This window comes from Vidua macroura, unplaced genomic scaffold (assembly GCF_024509145.1).
Source record: "Vidua macroura isolate BioBank_ID:100142 unplaced genomic scaffold, ASM2450914v1 whyUn_scaffold_105, whole genome shotgun sequence".
Lineage (NCBI taxonomy): Eukaryota > Metazoa > Chordata > Aves > Passeriformes > Viduidae > Vidua > Vidua macroura.
In genome coordinates, this window is record NW_026530541.1 from 176,324 (window position 1) to 204,321 (window position 27,998).

Genomic DNA, 27,998 nt, shown 5'->3' on the forward strand with positions numbered 1-27,998 from the left:
TCACAGGGAATGTGGGTCACCAGGGCTCTGCTCAACGTGGGTCATCCCATGGGGGATGGAATTGGAGCAGCGCACCAAGCTCTTTCTGCACTCGGGGCACTCGCAGGGCTTCCCTTACTGGTGCCTCCGTTGGTGACTGGTCAAGTTAGAGCTCCTGGAGAAGCTCTTCCCACACTGGGGACACTTGTAGGGCCTCTCCCCAGTGTGGATGCGCCGGTGGGTGACGAGGGTGGAGTTTTGCTTGAAGCCCTTCCGGCAGTCAGGGCAGCGGAAGGGCGTCTCATCCGTGTGAATCCGCTCATGCAGGAGGAGATCTGAGCTGGTGTGAAACCTCTTCCCACACGTGGGGCACTCATAGGGCCTCTCCCCAGTGTGGATGCGCTGGTGTCTGATGAGGTGGGAGTTGCGCTTGAAGCCCTTCCCACAGTCGGGGCAGCGGAAGGGCCTCTCCTCTGTGTGAATCCGCTGGTGCTTGAGGAGGTCTGAGCTGCTCTGAAACCTCTTTTGACACTGAGGATACTCGTAGGGCTTCTCCCCAGTGTGAATGCGTTGGTGCCTGACGAGTTCTGAGCTGCAGCTGAAGCCCTTCCCACACTCCCCACACTCATAGGGCCATTCCCCAGTGTGGATCATCTGGTGGCGGAGCAGGGTGCTACTCTTCCTGAAGCTCTTCCCACACTCCAAGCACTTGTAGGGTTTCTCCTTCTCATGAGGCTGCTCATGGACCACTAGCTCCAAGCTCTGGCTGAAGCTTTGTCCACCTTCCTGGCACAGGGTGGGTCTTCCCTCCTCAGAGCACCCTGGGCTGGCTTTGCAGCCCCTCCTCCTGCAGGATCTCTGAGGATTTTCCCCCCTGTTGGATTCCTGTGCCATGGAGCCACTCAAAACAGCCTCTGCCATGAGGTTCTGCTGTGGGGATTTGTTCTCCCTGGTCTCCATCCTCAGCTCCTTGTCTAGGGGAGGAAGGACAAGGAGAGGATGGGAGTTGTCTCTGTGCCAGAGAGAAGGGGAAGGAGATCCCCCCAATGCATCCCTGGCAGGACTGTGGGAGGGGCCCCTGCACTCCCGTGGGAGGTGACAGAAGTCTAAGGGGACCTGTTCTTCAAATATTGTACCCTCCCTTGTTAATGTCAATCAGTGTTTAATCTAATCCCCTGTTCTAGTAAGTTCTCGGTTTCTGTTACCTTCATTGGCTCCCTCTGTAAGACCACTCCTTCCCCATGCCCTCATTGGTTTTGTGTATGTCACCCCATCCCTGCTCCTTCCCTTAGCCCTTTCCCGATTGGACTGTTTGTAACCTAACCGCTCCCACTCCTCTCCCGTTATATACCCAGCCCCGCCTTCCCTCGGGGCTCTCGGAGCCTGCTCCCTTCCTGAGTGGTTGCCTCCCTGCATCCTTCTCTTCTCCCCCATCCTCTGCTTTACCCTCAATAAACCCTCGAGGAACATAGCAGCCTGAGTGACCTCTTGTCCTTCTGGTGGAGATATCCCTACCCCATCGGCGCCCCCCGCGGACTGGCCAGTCGAGGGTCTCCCCGCCTGACCGGGCACCCAGGCTGAGGTGCCAAAATACACAGGACGGCGTTGGAAGCAGGACTGTCCTGCAGCCAAGGGGCTGTAGGGGCTGTGCTGGGCTGGGAGATGGAGCAGGAGAGAGGGGGAAAGGGGCACTGACTTCCTCCTCACCTGCCTGGGGGTTTAGGGACATCTTCCTCTTCCTCACAGTCTGCTCCTCCATCTGGCCAAGGTTTGGAATGGGAAATCCTGGTTTGGGGGAAACCAAGGGATGAGCGCATTGAGTTTGAAGGTCCTTCTGCCCAAGTCCATGTCTAGAAGTCACCGGCCATTTGGGCTCTATAAAAACCTCCCAAACACCAAGATTCAGCCCTGAAAATGCCTCCCAGGAGGTCCCTGTCTCTGGTCTCTCTCCTCTGGTGTTCGGGATTCCCCCCTGTCCCAGCTGCTGGGGGGTCACACTTGTATTGGGGCTCCCCCGTCTACTCGGACCCTGCCCTCCCCAGGCTGCTGGGAGTCCCAGCAATCCAAAAAGTTCCCTGTTTCCATTTCCCCACTTAGGGATGCTGGCAGTTTTTGGGTCCCGGGGCCCCTTCTCCCCTTCTTCTCTGCTTTGGGCTGCAGGGGCTCCAAAGAGTCCCCCCTGCCCTTCTCCAAGCTGTTGAGGGTCCTGCCAATGGCGGCGCTCCCCCCTCTCTGGGCTCCCCACTTTGGGCTCCTGGGGGACACAGTTCCTGACTTGGCACCATGGGAACGGCCCTTGGGGAGCAGGAACATCCCACAAGTGCTGCAGGAATTGTCTGCAGGCTCCTGCAGTGCCTCGTGCTGCTCCCTTGCCAGAGGCAGCCCAGGCCAGGGGGGCACATCTGGGCTGCTGTGTCTGGCTGTGGGACTCCCTGTTCTGGGCAATGAGGGGCTGGAGAGGCTCTGCAGGACTGACAGGATGGGCTTTGGGGCTGTGAGGAGAAGCTGAGGGACCTGGCTGCTGCAGCTTCTGAAGAGGAGGCCCAGGGATCCTCCTGCAACTGCTCCAAGGGTGGTTTCAGAGAATCCCAGAATCAGCAAGGTTGGAAAAGACCTTGGAGGTCATCAAGTCCAACCTGTGCCCTGACACCACCTTGTCTCCCCTGAGCCTCCTCTTCTCCAGGATAAACAACCCCAGCTCCCTAAACCGTTTCTCACAGGACTTGTGCTCCAGAGCCCTCACCAGCCTTGTTGCCCTTCTCTGGACACGCTCCAGCCCCTCCATGTCCTTCCTAAATTGGAGACCCTGAACTGGACACAGCACTCAAAGTGCTGCCCAACCAGTGCCCAGTACAGGGGAAGAATCACTGCCCCCCTCCTGCTGGCCACACCATTCCTCATCCAGGCCAGGAGCCATTGGCCTTCTTGGCCACCTGGGCGCACTGCTGGCTCATGTCCAGCCTGCTGTCCATCAGTCCCTGCAGGTTCCTTTCAGCCTGGCTGCTGTCCAGCCACTCTGTCCCCAGCCTGTAGTGCTGCAGGGGTTGTTGTGGCCGAAGTGCAGGTCCCTTCACTTGGACTTGTTAAACCTCACCTTCTTGGATTTGGGCTCTGGATCCAGCCTTGTCCTGGGCCCTGTGCAGAGCCCTCCTACCCTCCAGCAGATCAACACTCCCAGCCAACTTGGTGTCACCACAGTTCCATGAGGCCCCAGAGTGTCCCCACGGTCTCCATGATTCCATGAGGCCTCCCAGTGTCACAATGTCCCTTTGGTTCCATGGGACCCCTTGGTGTCACAAAGTCCTTTGGATCCTTGGGCCCCGCAGTGTCACAATGGTGCCATGGTCCCCCAAGGCCCTGCAGTGTCACAATGGATCCTTGGTTCCATGAGGTCAGGCAGGGCAGCAATGCTCTCCTTGGTCTCACAGTGTCACAATGGCCTCTTGGTCCCAAGGGGCATTGTCGGTCTGTGGAGGTCATGGATGCAACTTTCCCTGAGAGTGTTTTGTGCTAACGGGCAGGAGCCACGAGAGCCCCAGCACACACACACACACACACAGAGCAGCTCGGCACTGAAGACATGGGAGGGTCCAGGCATGGAGCACCAATGAGGGTTTATTAGGGTCTGACGCTCCAGGGGTCCAGAGGTTAAAGACAAAAACAAAGGAGGGTCCAGGGTATAAATACAGGAAAAGAGAGGGTGGAGGAGAGCATCAGGAATCTAAGGGTTTAGGGGTGGTACACAGGGAAAGGGACTAATAGGGAATGTTTAGGGTGGATAGGCGGGGACATAAACCAATGGGAAGACAGGGAAGGGAGAACTCGCTAGAACATGAACATATGAGGGTAAAAGAGGTAAGAAAGGCCAATGGGCCAATGGCGAAGACAGAACTGGGACAAATTAACATAGTGCTGTAGAGCACCATGGGATAAGCTTCTTTCCTCACCCTGAGCTGTGAGGAATGCCCGGAGCCTAAGGTGCATTTCTGCAGGGCATTGCTGTTACTCTCTCCCCAGTAGGCTCACAGGCTTAAATCTCTAAAACTCTCCTTTTTTTTTTTTAAATTAAAGGCTTCTCTTATGGATTTCTGTACTTTATAAAACAAGGGACCATAACTCACATACCAATAACTAAAACTCATAAGACTACTAAAGTAATAACTCAAAAAGGAAATCATACATAAAATTAAGATACAACTGAAATAATTGAACGGGTAGGAACTAATTAAACAATGTTTTGTTTTTGGAATGCAAGTCCGGTAGGAAGTTGTATTGTTCAGGCAGTGTAGGGCTCTCTTCTTTTTTGGGTTATTGGTTTGTATCTGTGTGCCATGTCTTTTGTTGTTCTTTTCCACGCCGCTTGCGCTTGTTGTCGCGGCTTTTGGCGAAGCTTGTTATTCTTGTAGGATGGGGACCCCCTCTTACAGTCCCTGCATGACTTACAATGCTTCTTATCAGGCATGGAGTCCTACTTTGGGTTCCTCCCTCTTTTTGATTGAACAGGGGCTGCCAGGGTCTGCAATCTCCCTGCCATCTCCCAATCACCTACCCTAGTGGCTTGCTTCCACACCCCTGCCCAGTGATCCTCAGGCTTGGTGTTTGAGTCTGGGGAATCACTGTCTGCTGCTGAGGAGGAGGGCTTGCTGGCAGAGGAACGGTGCTTCTGGGCAACCGGTGCGGCCCGGTGTCATGGGCGGCTGGCAGCCGAGATGGCTGCCTTCCGGTCACCATCATGGCCACTTCCGGCTCCGCTGATGTGGAACCCAGAAGTGTCATGGCAGCCAGGGGTGGAGCCCAGGGTGAAGAAGGTGGATACCACGAGGGGAGAGGCAGGGCCCACAGCAGGAAGGGTGGTACTGATGGAAAGGAGGGATCCTGACACAGGAGCAACCATCAATGCGATGGTTGGAGGGGAACACGTCACAGGGGAGGAGCCCGACGAAGGAGGAGCAGGAAAGGGTGAAGGAGAGGTGGGAAAGTGGCCATTTTGGGGTGTGAGGGTGGGAAAACTTGGATCAGAAGGGGATAAAATGGCAGGGCTGGCGGGGTAATGGCAACTGGGGCAGATGAAAGAGGGTTTGCAGGCACAGGAAGAAGGTTGAGGGGAAGTTCTAGAGCAGCATGGCCAGTGCCATCCTGGTAAGGGGAGAGAGGGGACTGGGAGGCGTCAGGGAGACAGCAGCAACCCTGTGCTGAATAGCGACATCTGCCTGCCTAGTGCTCCTCAGGCAGGGAAGAAGGTTTAGAGGCTCGGGGAGAGGATGGAGGGGAAGGGGTTTTGAACTGGGGACCCGAAAATATTTCCAAATATTCCCGATTTTTTAACTGAATCATAAATAGAAGAAAAAAAAAGATAAAACTTTTTGCCATAAATGGAACAAAAAAGAGGCTACAACTTCCTCACTTTAAAATTTCCTTCCATTTATAAAACAAACTTGATCCCAACCATATCCCAAATATTAAGCGATAAAACTGATTCCCTTGTAACATAAAATATTTGGAAGAAAATGAACAAAAGATTTCAAATTCCCCTTTGAAAAATGAATTCCCCGAGCAAAAAGGGCTAATGTAATTTGGATATAAATCTCCTGCTGCAGAACGGTGAGTTTTGTGCCCATTCTGCAGTCTTCCCAGCCACAAGATTTAAAATGAGAAAACAAAAGAAAAGGGTGAGCCTGACCGCAACATACTCACCCAATGGTGGGTCAACAAAGGATCTTGTGGGGGGTCTGCCGAGGAGAGTGATCCTCCAGTCCATGACTCTGGGAGGGTTGCAGGTCTCTCCCCTCAGCGTGCCCTGATAAAACTCAGATGTTGCCTTACGGTAGTGGCTGACCTGAAGGCAACTGAGATTCAAGTGATGCTGGAGATGCTCTTCAGGGGTACCAGACGAAGGTCCCTGTTCAGGCGCCACTTGTTGTGGTCTGTGGTGGTGGTGGACGCAACCTACCCCGAGAGCGTCTTGCACCAATGGGTAGGAGCCACGAGAGCCCCAGCACACACACACACACATGGAGCAGCTCAGCAGTGAACACACAGGAGGGTCCAGGTATGGAGTTCTAATGTGTTTTATTACAGCGACGCTGAAGAGGTCCAGGAGCCAAAGACAGGGAACAGAGGAGGGTCCAGGGTACAAATACAGGAAAAGAGGGGGCGGAGAAGAGCATCAGGGATACAAAGGTCTGAGGGCTCAGGGGTGGTACACAGGGAAGGGACCAATAGAAAATGCTAGAGTGGACAGGCAGGGACACAAACTAAAGGGAAGAGAGGGAAGGGAGAACTCTCTACAACATGAACATAAAAGGGTAAAAGGGGTAGGGAAGGCTAACAGGCCAATACAGAGGACAGAACTGGGACAAATTAATGTAGTACTGCAGAGCATAATGGGGGAAGCTTCTTTCCTCACCCTGAGCTGTGAGGACTGCCCGGAGCCTAAGGTGCATCTCTCCAGGAGATTGCTATTGCTGTCTCCCCAGTAAGCTCACAGGACTACACAAACACACACTGGAGATGTCTGGGGCCATTCATCATTTCTCTGCTCTCCAGCACTGAGGCAACAGACTCTGGCTACAGCTCTGAGCTCGTGCCCGTGGCAACCACCCCTGGCAATGCGGCTCCATGGAGTTGCTCTCAGGAAACCCCCCAAGAGTTGGGGAGTGCCCCAAAACCACCTCAGGAACATGAGATACCCCAAAATCTCTTCAGGAACATGGAATATCCAAAAACTCACTCAGTAACAGGCTCAGCCCTTCCCTTCATCATCCCCAAACTTTGGCTGTCTCAGTCCACACCACCTCCTCAATCCCTATCCCAACCCATCCCACCCCTCCTGGACATCAAGACCCCTGTACTTCCCCCATTCACACCTCCCAATCCCCATCCCACCCCACCCAGTGCTCATCTCACCCCTTCTGATTTGCATCCCACTTTGCCCAATCCCCTTCCAGCCCCATTTCACCCTGAGGGGCTGTGGTATCCAGTAATTTTGGGGTGGGATTGAGTAGTTTTCAGTGGCACTGAGTGGTTTTGAGCTGACAGATCAGTCCCTCTTGTCTTTTGGAGTGCCAAGAAATAAAGACAACTAAATCAAATACCCCCCAAACCCCCCCATATCCTCCCAGGTATCTCCCGGAATCCAAGATTCCCCAAAACACAAGTAAAATGTGAGATACCTTTGATGAATTTGTTGATTTTTACCCCAGTATTCTGTTTTGAAGGGAGGAAGATAAAAGATAACTAGAGGAAAAATAAAAAGAACACCAGTCACTTCCCACTGTGTATCACAGGGAATGTGAGTCACCAGGGCTCTGACCAGTGTGGGTCCTATGATGGGGATGGAGTTGGAGCAGTGCACAAAGCTCTTCCCGCAGGCGGGGCCCTCGCAGGACTTCCCTTACTGGTGCCTCTGCTGGTGTCGGGTAAAGAATGAACGGTCTGAGAAGCTCTTCCCACACTGGGGACACTTGTAGGGCCTTTCCCCAGTGTGGATGCGCCGGTGGGTGATGAGGGCGGAGTTTTGCTTGAAGCCCTTCCCGCAGTCAGGGCAGCGGAAGGGCCTCTCCTCTGTGTGAATCCGCTGGTGCTTGAGGAGACTTGAGCTGCTCCGAAACCTCTTCTGACACTGGGGACACTCGTAGGGCCTCTCCCCAGTGTGGATGCGCCGGTGGGTGATGAGGGCGGAGTTGTGCTTGAAGCCCTTCCCGCAGTCAGGGCAGCGGAAGGGCCTCTCCTCTGTGTGAATCCTCTGGTGCAGGAGGAGACTTGAGCTGCTCCGAAACCTCTTCTGACACTCGGGACACTCATAGGGCCTCTCTCCAGTGTGGATCATTTGGTGGATGATCAGGTGGGACCTTCGGGTGAAGGTCATCCCACACTCCCCACATTTGTATGGTCTTTCCCCAGTGTGGATCCTCTGGTGGCAGATCAAGTGGGAGCTCTGGCTGAAGCTCTTCCCACATTCCCCACACTCATAGGGCTTCTCAACGGTGTGGATGTGCCGGTGGGTGATGAGGTGGGAGTTGCGCTTGAAGCTCTCCCCGCAATCAGAGCAGCGGAATGGCCTCTCATCTGTGTGAATCCGCTGGTGCTGGAGGAGACTGGAGCTGGTCTGAAACCTCTTCTGACACTCGAGACACTTGTAGGGCCTCTCCCCAGTGTGGATGCGTTGGTGGGTGATGAGGGCAGAGCTGTACCTGAAGCCCTTCCCACACTCCCCACACTCATAGGGCCATTCCCCAGTGTGGATCATCTGGTGGCGGAGCAGGTGGGAGCTCCACCCAAAGCTCTTCCCACACTCCAGGCACTTGTAGGGCTTCTCCCCATTATGAAGCTGCTCATGGACCACCAGCTCCGAGCTCTGGCTGAAGCTCTGTCCACCTTCCTGGCACAGGGTGGGTCTTTCCTCCTCAGAGCACCCTGGGCTGGCTTTGCAGCCCCTCCTCCTGCAGGATCTCTGAGGATTTTCCTCCACGTTGGATTCCTGCGCCATGGAGCTGCTCAAAACAGACTCTACCACGAGGTTCTGCTGTGGGGATTTGTCCTCCCTGGTCTCCATCCTCAGCTCCCGGTCTGGGGGGGGAAGGACAAGGAGAGGATGGGATTTGCCTCCGTGCCAGAGGGAAGGGGAAGGAGATCACCCCAGTGCGTCCCCGGCAGGATGGCGTCGGCAGCGGGGCTGTCCTGCAGCCAGGGGCCATGCTGGGCTGGGAGATGGAGCAGGAGAGAGGGGGAAAGGGGCACTGACTTCCTCCTCACCTGCCTGGGTGTCCTGGGGCATCTTCCTCTTCCTCACAGCCTCCTCCTCCATCCAGCTAAGGTTTAGGAATGGGAAATCCTGGTTTGGGGGAAAACAAGGGATGAGCGCATTGAGTTTGAAGGTCCCTCTGCCCAAGTCCATGTCTAGATGTCACCGGCCATTTGGGCTTCATAAAAACCTCTCAAACACCAAGATTCAGCCCTGAAAATGCCTCCCAGGAGGTCCCTGTCTCTGGTCTCTCTCCTCTGGTGTTCGGGGTTCCCCCCTGTCCCAGCTGCTGGGGGGGTCACACTTGTATTGGGGCTCCCCCGTCTACTCGGACCCCGCCCTCCCCAGGCCGCTGGGAGTCCCAGGAACCCAAAAAGTTCCCCCCTTTTCCATCTCCCCACTTAGGGATGCTGGCGGTTTTTGAGTCCCGGGGCCCCTTCTCCCCTTCTTCTCTGCTTTGGGCTGCAGGGGCTCCAAAGAGTCCCCCCTGCCCTTCTCCAAGCTCTTGAGGGTCCCACCAATGGTGGCACTCCCCCCTCTCTGGGCTCCCCACTTTGGGCTCCTGGGGGACACAGGGCTCTGCTCCTCCAGGCTGCCTCTGCCGGCAGCCGCCACTGGGACCCCAAAATGTCCCCCCAAGGGGCCCTTTCTGCTCAGCTTTGCAGTTTTTTATTCTCCAAACATCGCCCCAAAACAACACAACCCAGGGACCCCCAGGATATCTGGCCCGAGCTCCCCCTCCCTGGTCACCTGTTGAATGGGGGGTGATGATTTCAGGGGGGCTGCGAATTCAGGGAGTGCTCGACCTCATTGTTACTTCTCCTTTCCTTGATCCTCCTTTGTCCCTCTTCTTCCTTCCGCACCTCCTCTTCCATCCCTCCTCCTCCTCTTCGTCCCTAAGCCCACCTTCTTGCCCTAATTCCATCCCTTCTGGCTCTCCTTCTTCATCCCTCTCCTTCCCTCCCTCCTTCTCCTCCCCCAGGAGCAGCGACACCCTCGGTGCCCCGTTCCCGCAGCCCTGGCAGCCCGTGGCAGGAGCGAGGATGGAGCCGGGAGAGTTCAGGATGGGCAGTGTGGGGTTCTCAGCTGCTACCCCCCGCTGTTCCAGGGGGGAACCTGGCCCGGGCAAAAGGAGAGGCAAACTGGGAAAACTGGGAGCTGCACATCCAAACTGGGGCTTGCTGGGGACCCTGCCTGGGCACTGCCAGCCCTTGGGGCTCCTCTCAGGACATCTGGGAGGGGGGAATGCAGAGAGGGCTAGGGGATCCCAGGAGTGGCAGCACTGGGATAGACTGAGATTGTACTGGGATCATACTGGCAGTGACTGTGACGGTACAGGGTTTGTACTGAGATCATAGTGGGATCATATTGGAAATAGCTGGGCCCATGCCAGAGGATACTGTAATCACACTGAGAGAGACTGGGATTATACTGGGATCACACTGGGAGTGAGTAGGAGCCTGCAGCAGGCAACTAAGACCATGTTGGGGGCACATGGGACATACTGGGACTGACTGGGATCATTAAGAGGGTGACCAGGAGAAGCTGTAACTGGGATCATGCTGGGAGCAACTGGGAGGAACTGTGAGTCACTGGGTGCATGCTGGAGTGACTGGAAGCAACTGGGCTTATACTGGGATCAACTGGGATCATGCTGGAGGTGACTGTGATCATACTGGCAGTGAGTGTGACTACACTGAGGCTGACCAGGAGTGGTTGGGAGCAAATGGGATCATGCTGGAAGGAACTGGAAGTGACTGGGAATATGCTGGAAGGAACTGGGGTACACTGGGAGAGACTGGGAGTGACTGGAACAAAAGTGAGGGTGAAAGGGAGCAACTGGAACCATGTGGGGCACAACTGGTTCATACTGGCAGTGACTGGGAGTACACTGGGCCATATTTGGATCATACTGGGAGGGACTGGACTAATACTGGGAGTGTCTGAGAGTGACTGGGAACACACCATGCACATCATCTCCCATACTGGGGGTGACTGGGAGCAACTGGGAGCATGCTGGGAGCAAATGGCATCATACTGGAATTGACTGGGTTGATCTAGCTGGAGGCAGCTGGGACCATACTGGGAGTGATTGCAAGTTACTGGGATTATACTGGGACCATAGTGGAAGTGCCGGCATGTGACAAGGATCATACTGAGGTTACTGGGCTCACACTGGTGTTGAAAGGGAGCAACTGGGATCCCACTTTGGGCTACTGGGAGCAACTGTGAAAAACTGGGATCATGCTGCAAGCAAACTGGAGGAACTGGGAAGGACTGGATGCAGGCTGGAGACAACTGGGATATACTGGGTGTGACTGAGATCATACTGGGATAATAAGCACCTTACTGGGATCACTGCGAGTGTCTGGGAATGACCACAGACAAGCTGAGCGCAACTGGGATATACTGGGGGTGTCTGTAACCATACTGGGGATGACTGGGAACACACTGGGAACAGCAGGGAACATGCTGGGGGCAACTGGGAGCGAGTGGGAGTGACTGGGTCTACACTGGGGACAACTGGGCATGACTGGGACCACACTGGGGGCAACTGGGCATGACTGGGACCATGCTGGGAGGGATTGGGATCATATGGGAAGTGATGGGGATGATACAAGGGACAACTGGGGGCAACTGGGATCACACTGGGAAGAACGGGAAGCACCTGGAAGCATGCTGGGGGCAACTGCCATCCTACTGGATCTTACTTGGAGCAACTGGGACTGCACTGAGGGTGACTGGGAGTGGCTCTGAGCAACTGGGATCAGGCTGGAAGCAACTGAGGACACATGGGAGTGACTGGGAACATGCTGGGGGCACCTGGGATACACTGGGAGAGACTTAAACCACTGTGGGGGTAAATGGGAGCAACTGGAACCACAGTGGATGATAATGGGAGCAGCTGTGCCCATGCTGGGGTCATACTGGGATCCTACTGGAACTGACTGGCATCATATTGGGAGTGACTGGCATAGTACTGGGAATATCTAAGTGTGACTGGGTTCATAGTGGAATCAGACTGGGAGAGACTGGAAAGGTGCTGGCAGTGACTGGAACCATGCTGGAGGTGACTGGGAGCAACTGGGCCCGCACTGGGAGTGACAGGGAGACACTCTGGGAATGACTGGAATCATACTGGGAGGATCTGGGAGTGACTGGGATCATACTGGGAGTGACTGGAACCATACTGGGGGGGACTGGGTGCAGCTGGGATCATCCTGGGAGCCACTAGGATTCCAGCAGGTGTGAATGGATCCTGGCTGGGGGTTACTGGGAGCTACTGGGCCCATGCTGGGAGGAAAATGTGGACACATTGGGAGCAACTGGGACCAACTGGAAGGTACACAAACCATGCTGAGGGGACTGAGACCACAACTGGGGCAACTGGGTTCATACTGGGATCAACTGGGACCACAGTTTGGGCAACGGCCAGAAACTGGGATCATGCTGGAGGCAACTGGGAGTAACTGGGAAAGACTGGGATCATTCTGAAGTAACTAGAACCTTACTGGGCCAACTGGGATATACTGGGAGTGTCTGTAACCATACTGGGGGGACTGGAACCACACTGGGAACAGCTGGGACCATGCTGAGAGGGACTGGGACTATTCTAAGGACACCTGGGATCATCCTGGGAGAAACTGGGAACAACTGGAACTATTCTGGCAGCAACTGGGATCATGCTGGGATGAAAGTGGGAGCAGCCGGTGTAAGAGGTTGTCCGAAGCCCCTCTCATTTTCTTTTTGCCTCCCAATTGCCACGAGGGGGAACCCCTCTGCCATGGCAGTTCCGGCTTGGAGAAGACGCCAGTGCAGGTGCAGTTGCTGAACCATCACACTAGCTGTTCCGAACGAGGCCTGGCAAGGACTTGGCAAGGACTTGGCAAGGACCTGGCACAGACCCAGCAAGGAACGGCCTGCTGCGATACCTGCTCACTACAGCGGTTTCCCCACCTTTACGCCAAATGAACTTTTGGGGTCACTCTAGTGGTCTCTCACTGAAGACCCCTCATCTGCCTCGTTACCACTGTGACAGACAGAGATCGAAAACCCTCCTCCCAAGGACTGAGACTGAGACCCCTACCACAGGGAGTGGGGAAACCACTAGTGACATAACCTTCTTCAGTGATTCCAATGGACTTATTCTTCATTGTGTTCGTCCTGCCTTGGTGGTTTCAGTGGACTCACCTGTTCCCCCTCAGCAACTTCAATAGACTCTCATTGTCCTGCATGTTCCTCCCTTTTTATCAGTGGACTATAACTGGACCCCTGAGTTGACCAGAACTTCAGAGACCCTCCCCGACACGACAAGACGGATCCCCGGTGTTTGGACCAGTGAGGATCTCGCCTGTGTTGGTAGCTATTCCCATACCCCTTTTTTCTCCCTCTCTCTATCCTTTTATCTCCTTTCTGACCCCACTATCGCATTTACTGTTTTGGCCCCTAATAAAGGTGCATTTGTTGTGATTAACTGATAGTCCCCTGCTGTTTGTCTTTTGCACTTTTGGGATCAGTGAAAAGAACCATCACGATTCCTCTGCCCCTACAGGCGGATCGTGACATTAATTGGCGTCATGGACAGGATTTCTGGCTAGACAGAAGGGTTGCAGGTGAAAAGGCACCCACACTGTCTTCGGAAATTCACAAAGGATCTCTTAGTGCAAAAGGCGGGACACTGTTGTTTTGTTGTTGTTGTGTGTATCTGGACTGTCTGGGAAGGAAGGGACAACTTGAAGAAACTAAGCAGAGCCTCCCAGGCAGATTTTGTCTCTTCACCCACCCAAGGAAGCAAAGGGAGACACAGCAAAGGCTGTGTGGTTTCTGTAACTTAAGTTTGCACCTCCCTGTCATGGTTTTGGTCCCTTCACAAAATGAATGATAACCTTAACGATAAAGCTAAAGTTGGATTTTATGCTTTACTAGCTAAAAACAATGCCAAACCTTCTCTGGGAGGAGAGGAATGGGCACAAAGTAACTGGTTTAATTTGGAAAATGTGGTTGACAGAGTATGTTCTTTACCACATGAAACAAAATTTAAATTGGGCAGAAATAAAACTATCTTTCGCTCAGTTTTGGGAGCTTGTCCTACGGCAGCTGTAGAAACTCGCTTTAAGCGAAGAAGTGAGGAAAATGCTATACTAGACTCCCTTCAAAACCTAGTTGAAATTTTGCAAAAACAATTAGATGAAGAAAAGAATAAAAATCATTTATTACAAGCTGCCTTGAGAGAGGAACATGTTAAAAATTCACAGAATGCTAGTTCCTCAAAAGAGACAGAGGAGGAGGAAACTCCTCACATTAATCAAAATTACCCTCAGAAAGAATTAGCTTTGATGAAAAATTGTGGGGAACGCTGCTGTCCTAGCTTGAGACCTTTAATTAAAACAGAATACAACTATATAAATGAAGAAGATTTTGACCCACACATAACCACTAAAGAAATCCCGTACACTGCTATTGAATTAGCTAAATTAAAGGAGTACGGGTGTCTCCCTCATGAAACTGAGACAGAATACGTAGTCCAAGTGTCTCTCACCGGGGGAGATCAAATTCATTTGTCAGAACAAGAAGCCAGTGGGTACTGGGGACATGGGGTGTTTTTAACAATGGGAGACCCTCTAGCCATACTTAGTACCCCCGACCAACCCCTGGAAAACATTCACAAAGCTGCCTGCTTGCAAATGATACATGGAAGAAAATTAACTACAGCTATGAATCAGTACAGCTATATCAGATTATACAGCTATGAAATTACCTATGGCTATGAATCACCAATGCAATTACCTGTAAAGCCTGAAATTATGGCTCCTTTAATTCGAGGGCTTCCAGAATCACTCAAACCTACAGCGATTTTCATTCAAAAAACCATAGCAGCTGTATCTCCTGTAGAAAGACCAGACAGATTTCCTAGTAACCAGAATGACCCATTTGTTCCCCTTTATGACTTGCTGAGGAAAGGGGTGAAATGGGATTGGACTCCTTCTCAGGAGAAAGCATTGCAATTGCTGATTTTTGAAGCAACAGCTCATCAAGCACTGGGCCCTATCCATCCTACAGATCCTTTCCAGGGGGAACGGGGATTTGCCTCCTTAGGGCTGTCAGTACACATATGGCAGCGGGGTCCTGAGGGTCTGACAAGGCCTGTTGGTTTTTATTCCTGTGGTTTCAAAGATGCAATTTCAATTACAACAACCACTGGAATCGTTCTTATTGGCCTTGGGAACACATCAGTGGTTGCTATCAAATATGTTACCAAGTTGGGAGGAAGTAAACGTAAATGATCACAAATTGGTAATTGATGCACTCGGTGCCACACAAAACAACGTTTCTTTAGCTCTCAGCTGTATCCAGGCTCAATGATGGATGCAGTCAGTTGCTGCCTCAATTATAAGAGAAGGTGAAGAAGGCACTTTTCCTACTGAGATTCGGAAAATAGTTTGGGACAATGCCAATTTGATTTTTTGATTTTGAAAAGGAATTCCAATCCTGGTGGAACTTAGTGAACTTTACCTATGACCCCATCACAAACATAGCCACAGCTTTTGTGTTAACCATACGTAATGCCTCAGTGCATTTGATATTCCCCATCATTGCACTAGGACTGGGACACACTGGGAGCCACTGGGAATGTGCTGGGGGGAACTGGGATCATACTGGAAGTGACTCGGACTATACTAGGGGCAATTAGGAGAACTGGGAACACACTGGATGGCACTGGGAACAACTGGGACTGTGCCAGGGGAAAAATGCATCATAATGGCGAATGACTGGGAGCAACTGGGCTCCTGCTGGGAGTCGCCCCTGGCGGCCCTGGGAGCCCCGAACCCCTTTCCCGGCCATGCCGCCCCTCCAGCCCCAGCACCCCCCACTGCCGGGGTGCCGGCACTGCCAGGGGTCCCCCCTTCTCGGGGTCCCCCCTGGAGCTTCTGGGGCTCTCCTCTCTCTGGGCTCCCGCTCAGGGAAGCTGCGGCTCTCCCGGGGCTCCCCAAAACCACTGTCCCCCCGCTGGGGCTCTGCCGCCACTGCCGCCCACCGGGAACCCCCAAAAACACCTCCCGGGGATCCCCCGATGTGCCCCCGAGGGCCAGCTGCCAGCTCCAAACATCCCCCCCAAAAATCCCCAAACCCAGGGAGCCCCGGAATATTTGGAGTGAGCTCCCCCTCCCCGGGCACCTGCTGGATGGGGGGCGATGCTCCCGGGGTGCTGCGAGTTCGGGCAGCGCCGGAGCCCCGCGGTTCATCCTCCCCTCTCCTCCGGCTGCTTCCTGCTGCCGCTCCGCCTCTTCCTCCCGCCCTTCCTCTTCCTCTTCCTTCCTCCTCCCCCGCAGCCGCGGGAAGGGCGGGGATGGAGCCGGGACAGGTCAGGACGCAGAGAGGGCTGGGGGGAATGTCAGGAGTGGCAGTGACTGGGCTGTACTGGGATCATACTGGGAGCAGCTCCTGGGTGCCTGAGTTCTACTGGGATCATACTGGGATCATACTGGGAGTGAGGAGGAGCAGCGCGATGGCTCCAGCGCTGGGGCTGGGGGCGCTCCTGGGCCCCGGGCGGGCGGCGAGAGCTGAGGTGGACCCCCTCTTTGGTCACCCTTTCCGAAGCACCGAGGGGCCCCTGAACCCCCATTCCCGGGCGCCGCCATCCCCCCGCTCCCCCATTCCCGGCGTGGTTCTACCCTGCACCCTCTTATCCCGCACCAGCAACCCCCGCACCCCTTTCCCGGCCATCCCGCCTCTCCCAGCCCCCAGAGCCCCCTTTTCTTCACCCAGAGACCCCCTGGACCCTTATTCCTGCCTTTCCCAGCTCCCAGCCCCTCCTTTCCTCAACACCGAGGACACCCGGGACCCCTATTCCCAACCAGCCCGGGTTTTCCCACCTTTAGCTGGGAATGGGGACACTGGGTACCCTTGGAGTCCCCTTTCCTGACTATAGTGACACAATTAAGCCCACCCAAACTCCTCCTGGATCTCCCCTAACCCCCCAGTGGGGATTCCTGGGAGTTCTCCTGTGTTCCCCCTTTCCCAGGAATTTGGAGGTCCCCCCGACCTGTCTGTGCACCCCCAGATTTCTTCCACAGCCCCCCTGTGATGGTGAGGGTGGGGGCCGAGTGCTGGTGCCCCCTGCCTGCAGCAGAACCAGCGGTGAGGGGAGTTCAGGGGGTCCCTGAGCATTGGGGGTCCCCTGGGGTTTGGGGTGACCCCCGGGCCCCCCAGGATCTTCCTGAACATGCTGATGCTGCCCATGTGCAGTGAGAAGGTTCATACCCGGCATGGGGTCCCACCTCTGTCACCGGCATCGCCCAGGTACCCCCAAAACCCCCCGGGACACCCCGACCTCCCCGGGATGCCAAAACCATCCCTGCGCCCTCCAAAAACTCCCCAAGACCACAAAACCGCATACAGACCCCCCCCCCAAACCCTCCCAGGACATCAAAATTCCCACAGGACCTCCCAGCACCCCCTAGACCCCCCTTAGAAGGTTCATACCCGGCACGGGGTCCCCATCTCTGTCACCGGCAGGTACCCCAAAACAGCCTTGGGTTTCCCCTGGGATCGCCCAATCCCTCCCTTCGGGAATCCTGAAAACCCCCCTGGGAACCCCCCAGAATCCACCGGGACCCCAAAAACGCTGGAGATACACAAAACTCCCCTAGGAATTCATCATGAAAGTTTATACCCAGCACGGGGTCCCCATGGCATCACCCAAGTACCCCCAGACCCTCTCGGGATTCCCAAAACCTCCTGGGACCCCTAAACCCTCCTGGGACCCCCAGTCCCTACCAGCTACTTAAAGCCATCATGATCCCCCCCTAAAAAGGGGCTTGTGGGGCTGCGGCCCCACAAACTCCCTAAAATGGGGAGGAAAAAACACCCTTGGGGTGGTGGGATCCCCCCCAAAAACCCTAAAAAGAGGAAAACTCCTCTTCAGAGGGGCCTGAAGACCCTTCAAGGCCCTCGAGGAAGGACAAGATCCCCTCCTCCGCTGGGGCCTTTCCGAGCCGGGAGCTCTCCCGTTCGCTGCCTTCGGGGGAGCCCCGAACGACGGCGGCTCCTGGGCTGAGCCCCCTCAGCTGGGGCTGCGGAGGCAACTGGGGGGGCTGGGACGGGGCCTGGGGGTCCTGGGGTGACCTGGGGGACCCTCACCGTCTCCCCTCTCCCACCCGCTTCCCATTGTTCCCCCCAAAACTTTGCTCACCCCAGCTAGGTTTGTGGGTGACCCAGCCTTTTCCCATCGCGTCCCGGCCCGAGAGGAGGAGGAGGAGGAGGAGGAGGAAGAGGAGGGACTGAGTAGGAGGAAGAGGAGGAGAGGAAGAAGGAGAAGCCGGAGCAGGCAGAAGAAGCCCCGCGCGCTTTCAGCGCTCTCTGCACCCACAGGTGGTTCAGCCCGGGAGCATCGCCCCCCATCCAGCAGGTGCCCGGGGAGGGGGAGCTCACTCCAAATATTCCGGGGCTCCCTGGGTTTGGGGATTTTTGGGGGGGATGTTTGGAGCTGGCAGCTGGCCCTCGGGGGCACATCGGGGGATCCCCAGGAGGTGTTTTTGGGGGTTCCCGGTGGGCGGCAGTGGCGGCAGAGCCCCAGCGGGGGGACAGTGGTTTTGGGGAGCCCCGGGAGAGCCGCAGCTTCCCTGAGCGGGAGCCCAGAGAGAGGAGAGCCCCAGAAGCTCCAGGGGGGACCCCGAGAAGGGGGGACCCCTGGCAGTGCCGGCACCCCGGCAGTGGGGGGTGCTGGGGCTGGAGGGGCGGCATGGCCGGGAAAGGGGTTCGGGGCTCCCAGGGCCGCCAGGGGCGACTCCCAGCAGGAGCCCAGTTGCTCCCAGTCATTCGCCATTATGATGCATTTTTCCCCTGGCACAGTCCCAGTTGTTCCCAGTGCCATCCAGTGTGTTCCCAGTTCTCCTAATTGCCCCTAGTATAGTCCGAGTCACTTCCAGTATGATCCCAGTTCCCCCCAGCACATTCCCAGTGGCTCCCAGTGTGTCCCAGTCCTAGTGCAATGATGGGGAATATCAAATGCACTGAGGCATTACGTATGGTTAACACAAAAGCTGTGGCTATGTTTGTGATGGGGTCATAGGTAAAGTTCACTAAGTTCCACCAGGATTGGAATTCCTTTTCAAAATCAAAAAATCAAATTGGCATTGTCCCAAACTATTTTCCGAATCTCAGTAGGAAAAGTGCCTTCTTCACCTTCTCTTATAATTGAGGCAGCAACTGACTGCATCCATCATTGAGCCTGGATACAGCTGAGAGCTAAAGAAACGTTGTTTTGTGTGGCACCGAGTGCATCAATTACCAATTTGTGATCATTTACGTTTACTTCCTCCCAACTTGGTAACATATTTGATAGCAACCACTGATGTGTTCCCAAGGCCAATAAGAACGATTCCAGTGGTTGTTGTAATTGAAATTGCATCTTTGAAACCACAGGAATAAAAACCAACAGGCCTTGTCAGACCCTCAGGACCCCGCTGCCATATGTGTACTGACAGCCCTAAGGAGGCAAATCCCCGTTCCCCCTGGAAAGGATCTGTAGGATGGATAGGGCCCAGTGCTTGATGAGCTGTTGCTTCAAAAATCAGCAATTGCAATGCTTTCTCCTGAGAAGGAGTCCAATCCCATTTCACCCCTTTCCTCAGCAAGTCATAAAGGGGAACAAATGGGTCATTCTGGTTACTAGGAAATCTGTCTGGTCTTTCTACAGGAGATACAGCTGCTATGGTTTTTTGAATGAAAATCGCTGTAGGTTTGAGTGATTCTGGAAGCCCTCGAATTAAAGGAGCCATAATTTCAGGCTTTACAGGTAATTGCATTGGTGATTCATAGCCATAGGTAATTTCATAGCTGTATAATCTGATATAGCTGTACTGATTCATAGCTGTAGTTAATTTTCTTCCATGTATCATTTGCAAGCAGGCAGCTTTGTGAATGTTTTCCAGGGGTTGGTCGGGGGTACTAAGTATGGCTAGAGGGTCTCCCATTGTTAAAAACACCCCATGTCCCCAGTACCCACTGGCTTCTTGTTCTGACAAATGAATTTGATCTCCCCCGGTGAGAGACACTTGGACTACGTATTCTGTCTCAGTTTCATGAGGGAGACACCCGTACTCCTTTAATTTAGCTAATTCAATAGCAGTGTACGGGATTTCTTTAGTGGTTATGTGTGGGTCAAAATCTTCTTCATTTATATAGTTGTATTCTGTTTTAATTAAAGGTCTCAAGCTAGGACAGCAGCGTTCCCCACAATTTTTCATCAAAGCTAATTCTTTCTGAGGGTAATTTTGATTAATGTGAGGAGTTTCCTCCTCCTCTGTCTCTTTTGAGGAACTAGCATTCTGTGAATTTTTAACATGTTCCTCTCTCAAGGCAGCTTGTAATAAATGATTTTTATTCTTTTCTTCATCTAATTGTTTTTGCAAAATTTCAACTAGGTTTTGAAGGGAGTCTAGTATAGCATTTTCCTCACTTCTTCGCTTAAAGCGAGTTTCTACAGCTGCCGTAGGACAAGCTCCCAAAACTGAGCGAAAGATAGTTTTATTTCTGCCCAATTTAAATTTTGTTTCATGTGGTAAAGAACATACTCTGTCAACCACATTTTCCAAATTAAACCAGTTACTTTGTGCCCATTCCTCTCCTCCCAGAGAAGGTTTGGCATTGTTTTTAGCTAGTAAAGCATAAAATCCAACTTTAGCTTTATCGTTAAGGTTATCATTCATTTTGTGAAGGGACCAAAACCATGACAGGGAGGTGCAAACTTAAGTTACAGAAACCACACAGCCTTTGCTGTGTCTCCCTTTGCTTCCTTGGGTGGGTGAAGAGACAAAATCTGCCTGGGAGGCTCTGCTTAGTTTCTTCAAGTTGTCCCTTCCTTCCCAGACAGTCCAGATACACACAACAACAACAAAACAACAGTGTCCCGCCTTTTGCACTAAGAGATCCTTTGTGAATTTCCGAAGACAGTGTGGGTGCCTTTTCACCTGCAACCCTTCTGTCTAGCCAGAAATCCTGTCCATGACGCCAATTAATGTCACGATCCGCCTGTAGGGGCAGAGGAATCGTGATGGTTCTTTTCACTGATCCCAAAAGTGCAAAAGACAAACAGCAGGGGACTATCAGTTAATCACAACAAATGCACCTTTATTAGGGGCCAAAACAGTAAATGCGATAGTGGGGTCAGAAAGGAGATAAAAGGATAGAGAGAGGGAGAAAAAAGGGGTATGGGAATAGCTACCAACACAGGCGAGATCCTCACTGGTCCAAACACCGGGGATCCGTCTTGTCGTGTCGGGGAGGGTCTCTGAAGTTCTGGTCAACTCAGGGGTCCAGTTATAGTCCACTGATAAAAAGGGAGGAACATGCAGGACAATGAGAGTCTATTGAAGTTGCTGAGGGGGAACAGGTGAGTCCACTGAAACCACCAAGGCAGGACGAACACAATGAAGAATAAGTCCATTGGAATCACTGAAGAAGGTTATGTCACTAGTGGTTTCCCCACTCCCTGTGGTAGGGGTCTCAGTCTCAGTCCTTGGGAGGAGGGTTTTCGATCTCTGTCTGTCACAGTGGTAACGAGGCAGATGAGGGGTCTTCAGTGAGAGACCACTAGAGTGACCCCAAAAGTTCATTTGGCGTAAAGGTGGGGAAACCGCTGTAGTGAGCAGGTATCGCAGCAGGCCGTTCCTTGCTGGGTCTGTGCCAGGTCCTTGCCAAGTCCTTGCCAAGTCCTTGCCAGGCCTCGTTCGGAACAGCTAGTGTGATGGTTCAGCAACTGCACCTGCACTGGCGTCTTCTCCAAGCCGGAACTGCCATGGCAGAGGGGTTCCCCCTCGTGGCAATTGGGAGGCAAAAAGAAAATGAGAGGGGCTTCGGACAACCTCTTACACCGGCTGCTCCCACTTTCATCCCAGCATGATCCCAGTTGCTGCCAGAATAGTTCCAGTTGTTCCCAGTTTCTCCCAGGATGATCCCAGGTGTCCTTAGAATAGTCCCAGTCCCTCTCAGCATGGTCCCAGCTGTTCCCAGTGTGGTTCCAGTCCCCCCAGTATGGTTACAGACACTCCCAGTATATCCCAGTTGGCCCAGTAAGGTTCTAGTTACTTCAGAATGATCCCAGTCTTTCCCAGTTACTCCCAGTTGCCTCCAGCATGATCCCAGTTTCTGGCCGTTGCCCAAACTGTGGTCCCAGTTGATCCCAGTATGAACCCAGTTGCCCCAGTTGTGGTCTCAGTCCCCTCAGCATGGTTTGTGTACCTTCCAGTTGGTCCCAGTTGCTCCCAATGTGTCCACATTTTCCTCCCAGCATGGGCCCAGTAGCTCCCAGTAACCCCCAGCCAGGATCCATTCACACCTGCTGGAATCCTAGTGGCTCCCAGGATGATCCCAGCTGCACCCAGTCCCCCCCAGTATGGTTCCAGTCACTCCCAGTATGATCCCAGTCACTCCCAGATCCTCCCAGTATGATTCCAGTCATTCCCAGAGTGTCTCCCTGTCACTCCCAGTGCGGGCCCAGTTGCTCCCAGTCACCTCCAGCATGGTTCCAGTCACTGCCAGCACCTTTCCAGTCTCTCCCAGTCTGATTCCACTATGAACCCAGTCACACTTAGATATTCCCAGTACTATGCCAGTCACTCCCAATATGATGCCAGTCAGTTCCAGTAGGATCCCAGTATGACCCCAGCATGGGCACAGCTGCTCCCATTATCATCCACTGTGGTTCCAGTTGCTCCCATTTACCCCCACAGTGGTTTAAGTCTCTCCCAGTGTATCCCAGGTGCCCCCAGCATGTTCCCAGTCACTCCCATGTGTCCTCAGTTGCTTCCAGCCTGATCCCAGTTGCTCAGAGCCACTCCCAGTCACCCTCAGTGCAGTCCCAGTTGCTCCAAGTAAGATCCAGTAGGATGGCAGTTGCCCCCAGCATGCTTCCAGGTGCTTCCCGTTCTTCCCAGTGTGATCCCAGTTGCCCCCAGTTGTCCCTTGTATCATCCCCATCACTTCCCATATGATCCCAATCCCTCCCAGCATGGTCCCAGTCATGCCCAGTTGCCCCCAGTGTGGTCCCAGTCATGCCCAGTTGTCCCCAGTGTAGACCCAGTCACTCCCACTCGCTCCCAGTTGCCCCCAGCATGTTCCCTGCTGTTCCCAGTGTGTTCCCAGTCATCCCCAGTATGGTTACAGACACCCCCAGTATATCCCAGTTGCGCTCAGCTTGTCTGTGGTCATTCCCAGACACTCGCAGTGATCCCAGTAAGGTGCTTATTATCCCAGTATGATCTCAGTCACACCCAGTATATCCCAGTTGTCTCCAGCCTGCATCCAGTCCTTCCCAGTTCCTCCAGTTTGCTTGCAGCATGATCCCAGTTTTTCACAGTTGCTCCCAGTAGCCCAAAGTGGGATCCCAGTTGCTCCCTTTCAACACCAGTGTGAGCCCAGTAACCTCAGTATGATCCTTGTCACATGCCGGCACTTCCACTATGGTCCCAGTATAATCCCAGTAACTTGCAATCACTCCCAGTATGGTCCCAGCTGCCTCCAGCTAGATCAACCCAGTCAATTCCAGTATGATGCCATTTGCTCCCAGCATGCTCCCAGTTGCTCCCAGTCACCCCCAGTATGGGAGATGATGTGCATGGTGTGTTCCCAGTCACTCTCAGACACTCCCAGTATTAGTCCAGTCCCTCCCAGTATGATCCAAATATGGCCCAGTGTACTCCCAGTCACTGCCAGTATGAACCAGTTGTGCCCCACATGGTTCCAGTTGCTCCCTTTCACCCTCACTTTTGTTCCAGTCACTCCCAGTCTCTCCCAGTGTACCCCAGTTCCTTCCAGCATATTCCCAGTCACTTCCAGTTCCTTCCAGCATGATCCCATTTGCTCCCAACCACTCCTGGTCAGCCTCAGTGTAGTCACACTCACTGCCAGTATGATCACAGTCACCTCCAGCATGATCCCAGTTGATCCCAGTATAAGCCCAGTTGCTTCCAGTCACTCCAGCATGCACCCAGTGACTCACAGTTCCTCCCAGTTGCTCCCAGCATGATCCCAGTTACAGCTTCTCCTGGTCACCCTCTTAATGATCCCAGTCAGTCCCAGTATGTCCCATGTGCCCCCAACATGGTCTTAGTTGCCTGCTGCAGGCTCCTACTCACTCCCAGTGTGATCCCAGTATAATCCCAGTCTCTCTCAGTGTGATTACAGTATCCTCTGGCATGGGCCCAGCTATTTCCAATATGATCCCACTATGATCTCAGTACAAACCCTGTACCGTCACAGTCACTGCCAGTATGATCCCAGTACAATCTCAGTCTATCCCAGTGCTGCCACTCCTGGGATCCCCTAGCCCTCTCTGCATTCCCCCCTCCCAGATGTCCTGAGAGGAGCCCCAAGGGCTGGCAGTGCCCAGGCAGGGTCCCCAGCAAGCCCCAGTTTGGATGTGCAGCTCCCAGTTTTCCCAGTTTGCCTCTCCTTTTGCCCGGGCCAGGTTCCCCCCTGGAACAGCGGGGGGTAGCAGCTGAGAACCCCACACTGCCCATCCTGAACTCTCCCGGCTCCATCCTCGCTCCTGCCACGGGCTGCCAGGGCTGCGGGAACGGGGCACCGAGGGTGTCGCTGCTCCTGGGGGAGGAGAAGGAGGGAGGGAAGGAGAGGGATGAAGAAGGAGAGCCAGAAGGGATGGAATTAGGGCAAGAAGGTGGGCTTAGGGACGAAGAGGAGGAGGAGGGATGGAAGAGGAGGTGCGGAAGGAAGAAGAGGGACAAAGGAGGATCAAGGAAAGGAGAAGTAACAATGAGGTCGAGCACTCCCTGAATTCGCAGCCCCCCTGAAATCATCACCCCCCATTCAACAGGTGACCAGGGAGGGGGAGCTCGGGCCAGATATCCTGGGGGTCCCTGGGTTGTGTTGTTTTGGGGCGATGTTTGGAGAATAAAAAACTGCAAAGCTGAGCAGAAAGGGCCCCTTGGGGGGACATTTTGGGGTCCCAGTGGCGGCTGCCGGCAGAGGCAGCCTGGAGGAGCAGAGCCCTGTGTCCCCCAGGAGCCCAAAGTGGGGAGCCCAGAGAGGGGGGAGTGCCACCATTGGTGGGACCCTCAAGAGCTTGGAGAAGGGCAGGGGGGACTCTTTGGAGCCCCTGCAGCCCAAAGCAGAGAAGAAGGGGAGAAGGGGCCCCGGGACTCAAAAACCGCCAGCATCCCTAAGTGGGGAGATGGAAAAGGGGGGAACTTTTTGGGTTCCTGGGACTCCCAGCGGCCTGGGGAGGGCGGGGTCCGAGTAGACGGGGGAGCCCCAATACAAGTGTGACCCCCCCAGCAGCTGGGACAGGGGGGAACCCCGAACACCAGAGGAGAGAGACCAGAGACAGGGACCTCCTGGGAGGCATTTTCAGGGCTGAATCTTGGTGTTTGAGAGGTTTTTATGAAGCCCAAATGGCCGGTGACATCTAGACATGGACTTGGGCAGAGGGACCTTCAAACTCAATGCGCTCATCCCTTGTTTTCCCCCAAACCAGGATTTCCCATTCCTAAACCTTAGCTGGATGGAGGAGGAGGCTGTGAGGAAGAGGAAGATGCCCCAGGACACCCAGGCAGGTGAGGAGGAAGTCAGTGCCCCTTTCCCCCTCTCTCCTGCTCCATCTCCCAGCCCAGCATGGCCCCTGGCTGCAGGACAGCCCCGCTGCCGACGCCATCCTGCCGGGGACGCACTGGGGTGATCTCCTTCCCCTTCCCTCTGGCACGGAGGCAAATCCCATCCTCTCCTTGTCCTTCCCCCCCCAGACCGGGAGCTGAGGATGGAGACCAGGGAGGACAAATCCCCACAGCAGAACCTCGTGGTAGAGTCTGTTTTGAGCAGCTCCATGGCGCAGGAATCCAACGTGGAGGAAAATCCTCAGAGATCCTGCAGGAGGAGGGGCTGCAAAGCCAGCCCAGGGTGCTCTGAGGAGGAAAGACCCACCCTGTGCCAGGAAGGTGGACAGAGCTTCAGCCAGAGCTCGGAGCTGGTGGTCCATGAGCAGCTTCATAATGGGGAGAAGCCCTACAAGTGCCTGGAGTGTGGGAAGAGCTTTGGGTGGAGCTCCCACCTGCTCCGCCACCAGATGATCCACACTGGGGAATGGCCCTATGAGTGTGGGGAGTGTGGGAAGGGCTTCAGGTACAGCTCTGCCCTCATCACCCACCAACGCATCCACACTGGGGAGAGGCCCTACAAGTGTCTCGAGTGTCAGAAGAGGTTTCAGACCAGCTCCAGTCTCCTCCAGCACCAGCGGATTCACACAGATGAGAGGCCATTCCGCTGCTCTGATTGCGGGGAGAGCTTCAAGCGCAACTCCCACCTCATCACCCACCGGCACATCCACACCGTTGAGAAGCCCTATGAGTGTGGGGAATGTGGGAAGAGCTTCAGCCAGAGCTCCCACTTGATCTGCCACCAGAGGATCCACACTGGGGAAAGACCATACAAATGTGGGGAGTGTGGGATGACCTTCACCCGAAGGTCCCACCTGATCATCCACCAAATGATCCACACTGGAGAGAGGCCCTATGAGTGTCCCGAGTGTCAGAAGAGGTTTCGGAGCAGCTCAAGTCTCCTCCTGCACCAGAGGATTCACACAGAGGAGAGGCCCTTCCGCTGCCCTGACTGCGGGAAGGGCTTCAAGCACAACTCCGCCCTCATCACCCACCGGCGCATCCACACTGGGGAGAGGCCCTACGAGTGTCCCCAGTGTCAGAAGAGGTTTCGGAGCAGCTCAAGTCTCCTCAAGCACCAGCGGATTCACACAGAGGAGAGGCCCTTCCGCTGCCCTGACTGCGGGAAGGGCTTCAAGCAAAACTCCGCCCTCATCACCCACCGGCGCATCCACACTGGGGAAAGGCCCTACAAGTGTCCCCAGTGTGGGAAGAGCTTCTCAGACCGTTCATTCTTTACCCGACACCAGCAGAGGCACCAGTAAGGGAAGTCCTGCGAGGGCCCCGCCTGCGGGAAGAGCTTTGTGCACTGCTCCAACTCCATCCCCATCATAGGACCCACACTGGTCAGAGCCCTGGTGACTCACATTCCCTGTGATACACAGTGGGAAGTGACTGGTGTTCTTTTTATTTTTCCTCTAGTTATCTTTTATCTTCCTCCCTTCAAAACAGAATACTGGGGTAAAAATCAACAAATTCATCAAAGGTATCTCACATTTTACTTGTGTTTTGGGGAATCTTGGATTCCGGGAGATACCTGGGAGGATATGGGGGGGTTTGGGGGGTATTTGATTTAGTTGTCTTTATTTCTTGGCACTCCAAAAGACAAGAGGGACTGATCTGTCAGCTCAAAACCACTCAGTGCCACTGAAAACTACTCAATCCCACCCCAAAATTACTGGATACCACAGCCCCTCAGGGTGAAATGGGGCTGGAAGGGGATTGGGCAAAGTGGGATGCAAATCAGAAGGGGTGAGATGAGCACTGGGTGGGGTGGGATGGGGATTGGGAGGTGTGAATGGGGGAAGTACAGGGGTCTTGATGTCCAGGAGGGGTGGGATGGGTTGGGATAGGGATTGAGGAGGTGGTGTGGACTGAGACAGCCAAAGTTTGGGGATGATGAAGGGAAGGGCTGAGCCTGTTACTGAGTGAGTTTTTGGATATTCCATGTTCCTGAAGAGATTTTGGGGTATCTCATGTTCCTGAGGTGGTTTTGGGGCACTCCCCAACTCTTGGGGGGTTTCCTGAGAGCAACTCCATGGAGCCGCATTGCCAGGGGTGGTTGCCACGGGCACGAGCTCAGAGCTGTAGCCAGAGTCTGTTGCCTCAGTGCTGGAGAGCAGAGAAATGATGAATGGCCCCAGACATCTCCAGTGTGTGTTTGTGTAGTCCTGTGAGCTTACTGGGGAGACAGCAATAGCAATCTCCTGGAGAGATGCACCTTAGGCTCCGGGCAGTCCTCACAGCTCAGGGTGAGGAAAGAAGCTTCCCCCATTATGCTCTGCAGTACTACATTAATTTGTCCCAGTTCTGTCCTCTGTATTGGCCTGTTAGCCTTCCCTACCCCTTTTACCCTTTTATGTTCATGTTGTAGAGAGTTCTCCCTTCCCTCTCTTCCCTTTAGTTTGTGTCCCTGCCTGTCCACTCTAGCATTTTCTATTGGTCCCTTCCCTGTGTACCACCCCTGAGCCCTCAGACCTTTGTATCCCTGATGCTCTTCTCCGCCCCCTCTTTTCCTGTATTTGTACCCTGGACCCTCCTCTGTTCCCTGTCTTTGGCTCCTGGACCTCTTCAGCGTCGCTGTAATAAAACACATTAGAACTCCA

General features: G+C 54.2%; 1 protein-coding gene and 1 pseudogene across 2 annotated transcripts; one reads left to right on the forward strand and one right to left on the reverse strand.

The window, feature by feature from the left end:
* LOC128822779 (zinc finger protein 271-like) lies at positions 1-16,004 on the reverse strand (annotated as a pseudogene).
* On the forward strand, positions 15,994-27,998 carry LOC128822778 (zinc finger protein 3 homolog). Of its 2 annotated transcripts, none has more exons than XR_008441591.1 (4): positions 15,994-16,085; positions 17,921-18,131; positions 19,422-19,532; positions 21,437-24,543. XR_008441591.1 is itself a non-coding variant. In XM_054004590.1 (4 exons), the coding sequence occupies exons 3-4, from the start codon at positions 25,245-25,247 to the stop codon at positions 26,655-26,657; spliced, it is 1,227 nt and encodes a 408-aa protein (XP_053860565.1). In that variant the 5' UTR covers positions 18,049-18,131; positions 19,422-19,520; positions 25,218-25,244; the 3' UTR covers positions 26,658-27,998. The 2 variants fall into 2 exon arrangements, 1 of the variants encoding a protein (XP_053860565.1); XM_054004590.1 differs by lacking the exons at positions 15,994-16,085; positions 21,437-24,543 and adding exons at positions 25,218-25,296; positions 25,483-27,998 and having other exon boundaries at positions 18,049-18,131; positions 19,422-19,520.

What these genes read in the sequence shown, in the direction of transcription:
- LOC128822778 (XM_054004590.1), top strand. Translation starts at nt 25,245, where the DNA reads ATGGAGGAGGAGGCTGTGAGGAAGAGGAAGATGCCCCAGGACACCCAG. An exon ending in GCCCCAGGACACCCAGGCAG is followed by an intron (nt 25,297 to 25,482) that starts GTGAGGAGGAAG and finishes TTCCCCCCCCAG; the next exon opens with ACCGGGAGCTGAGGATGGAG.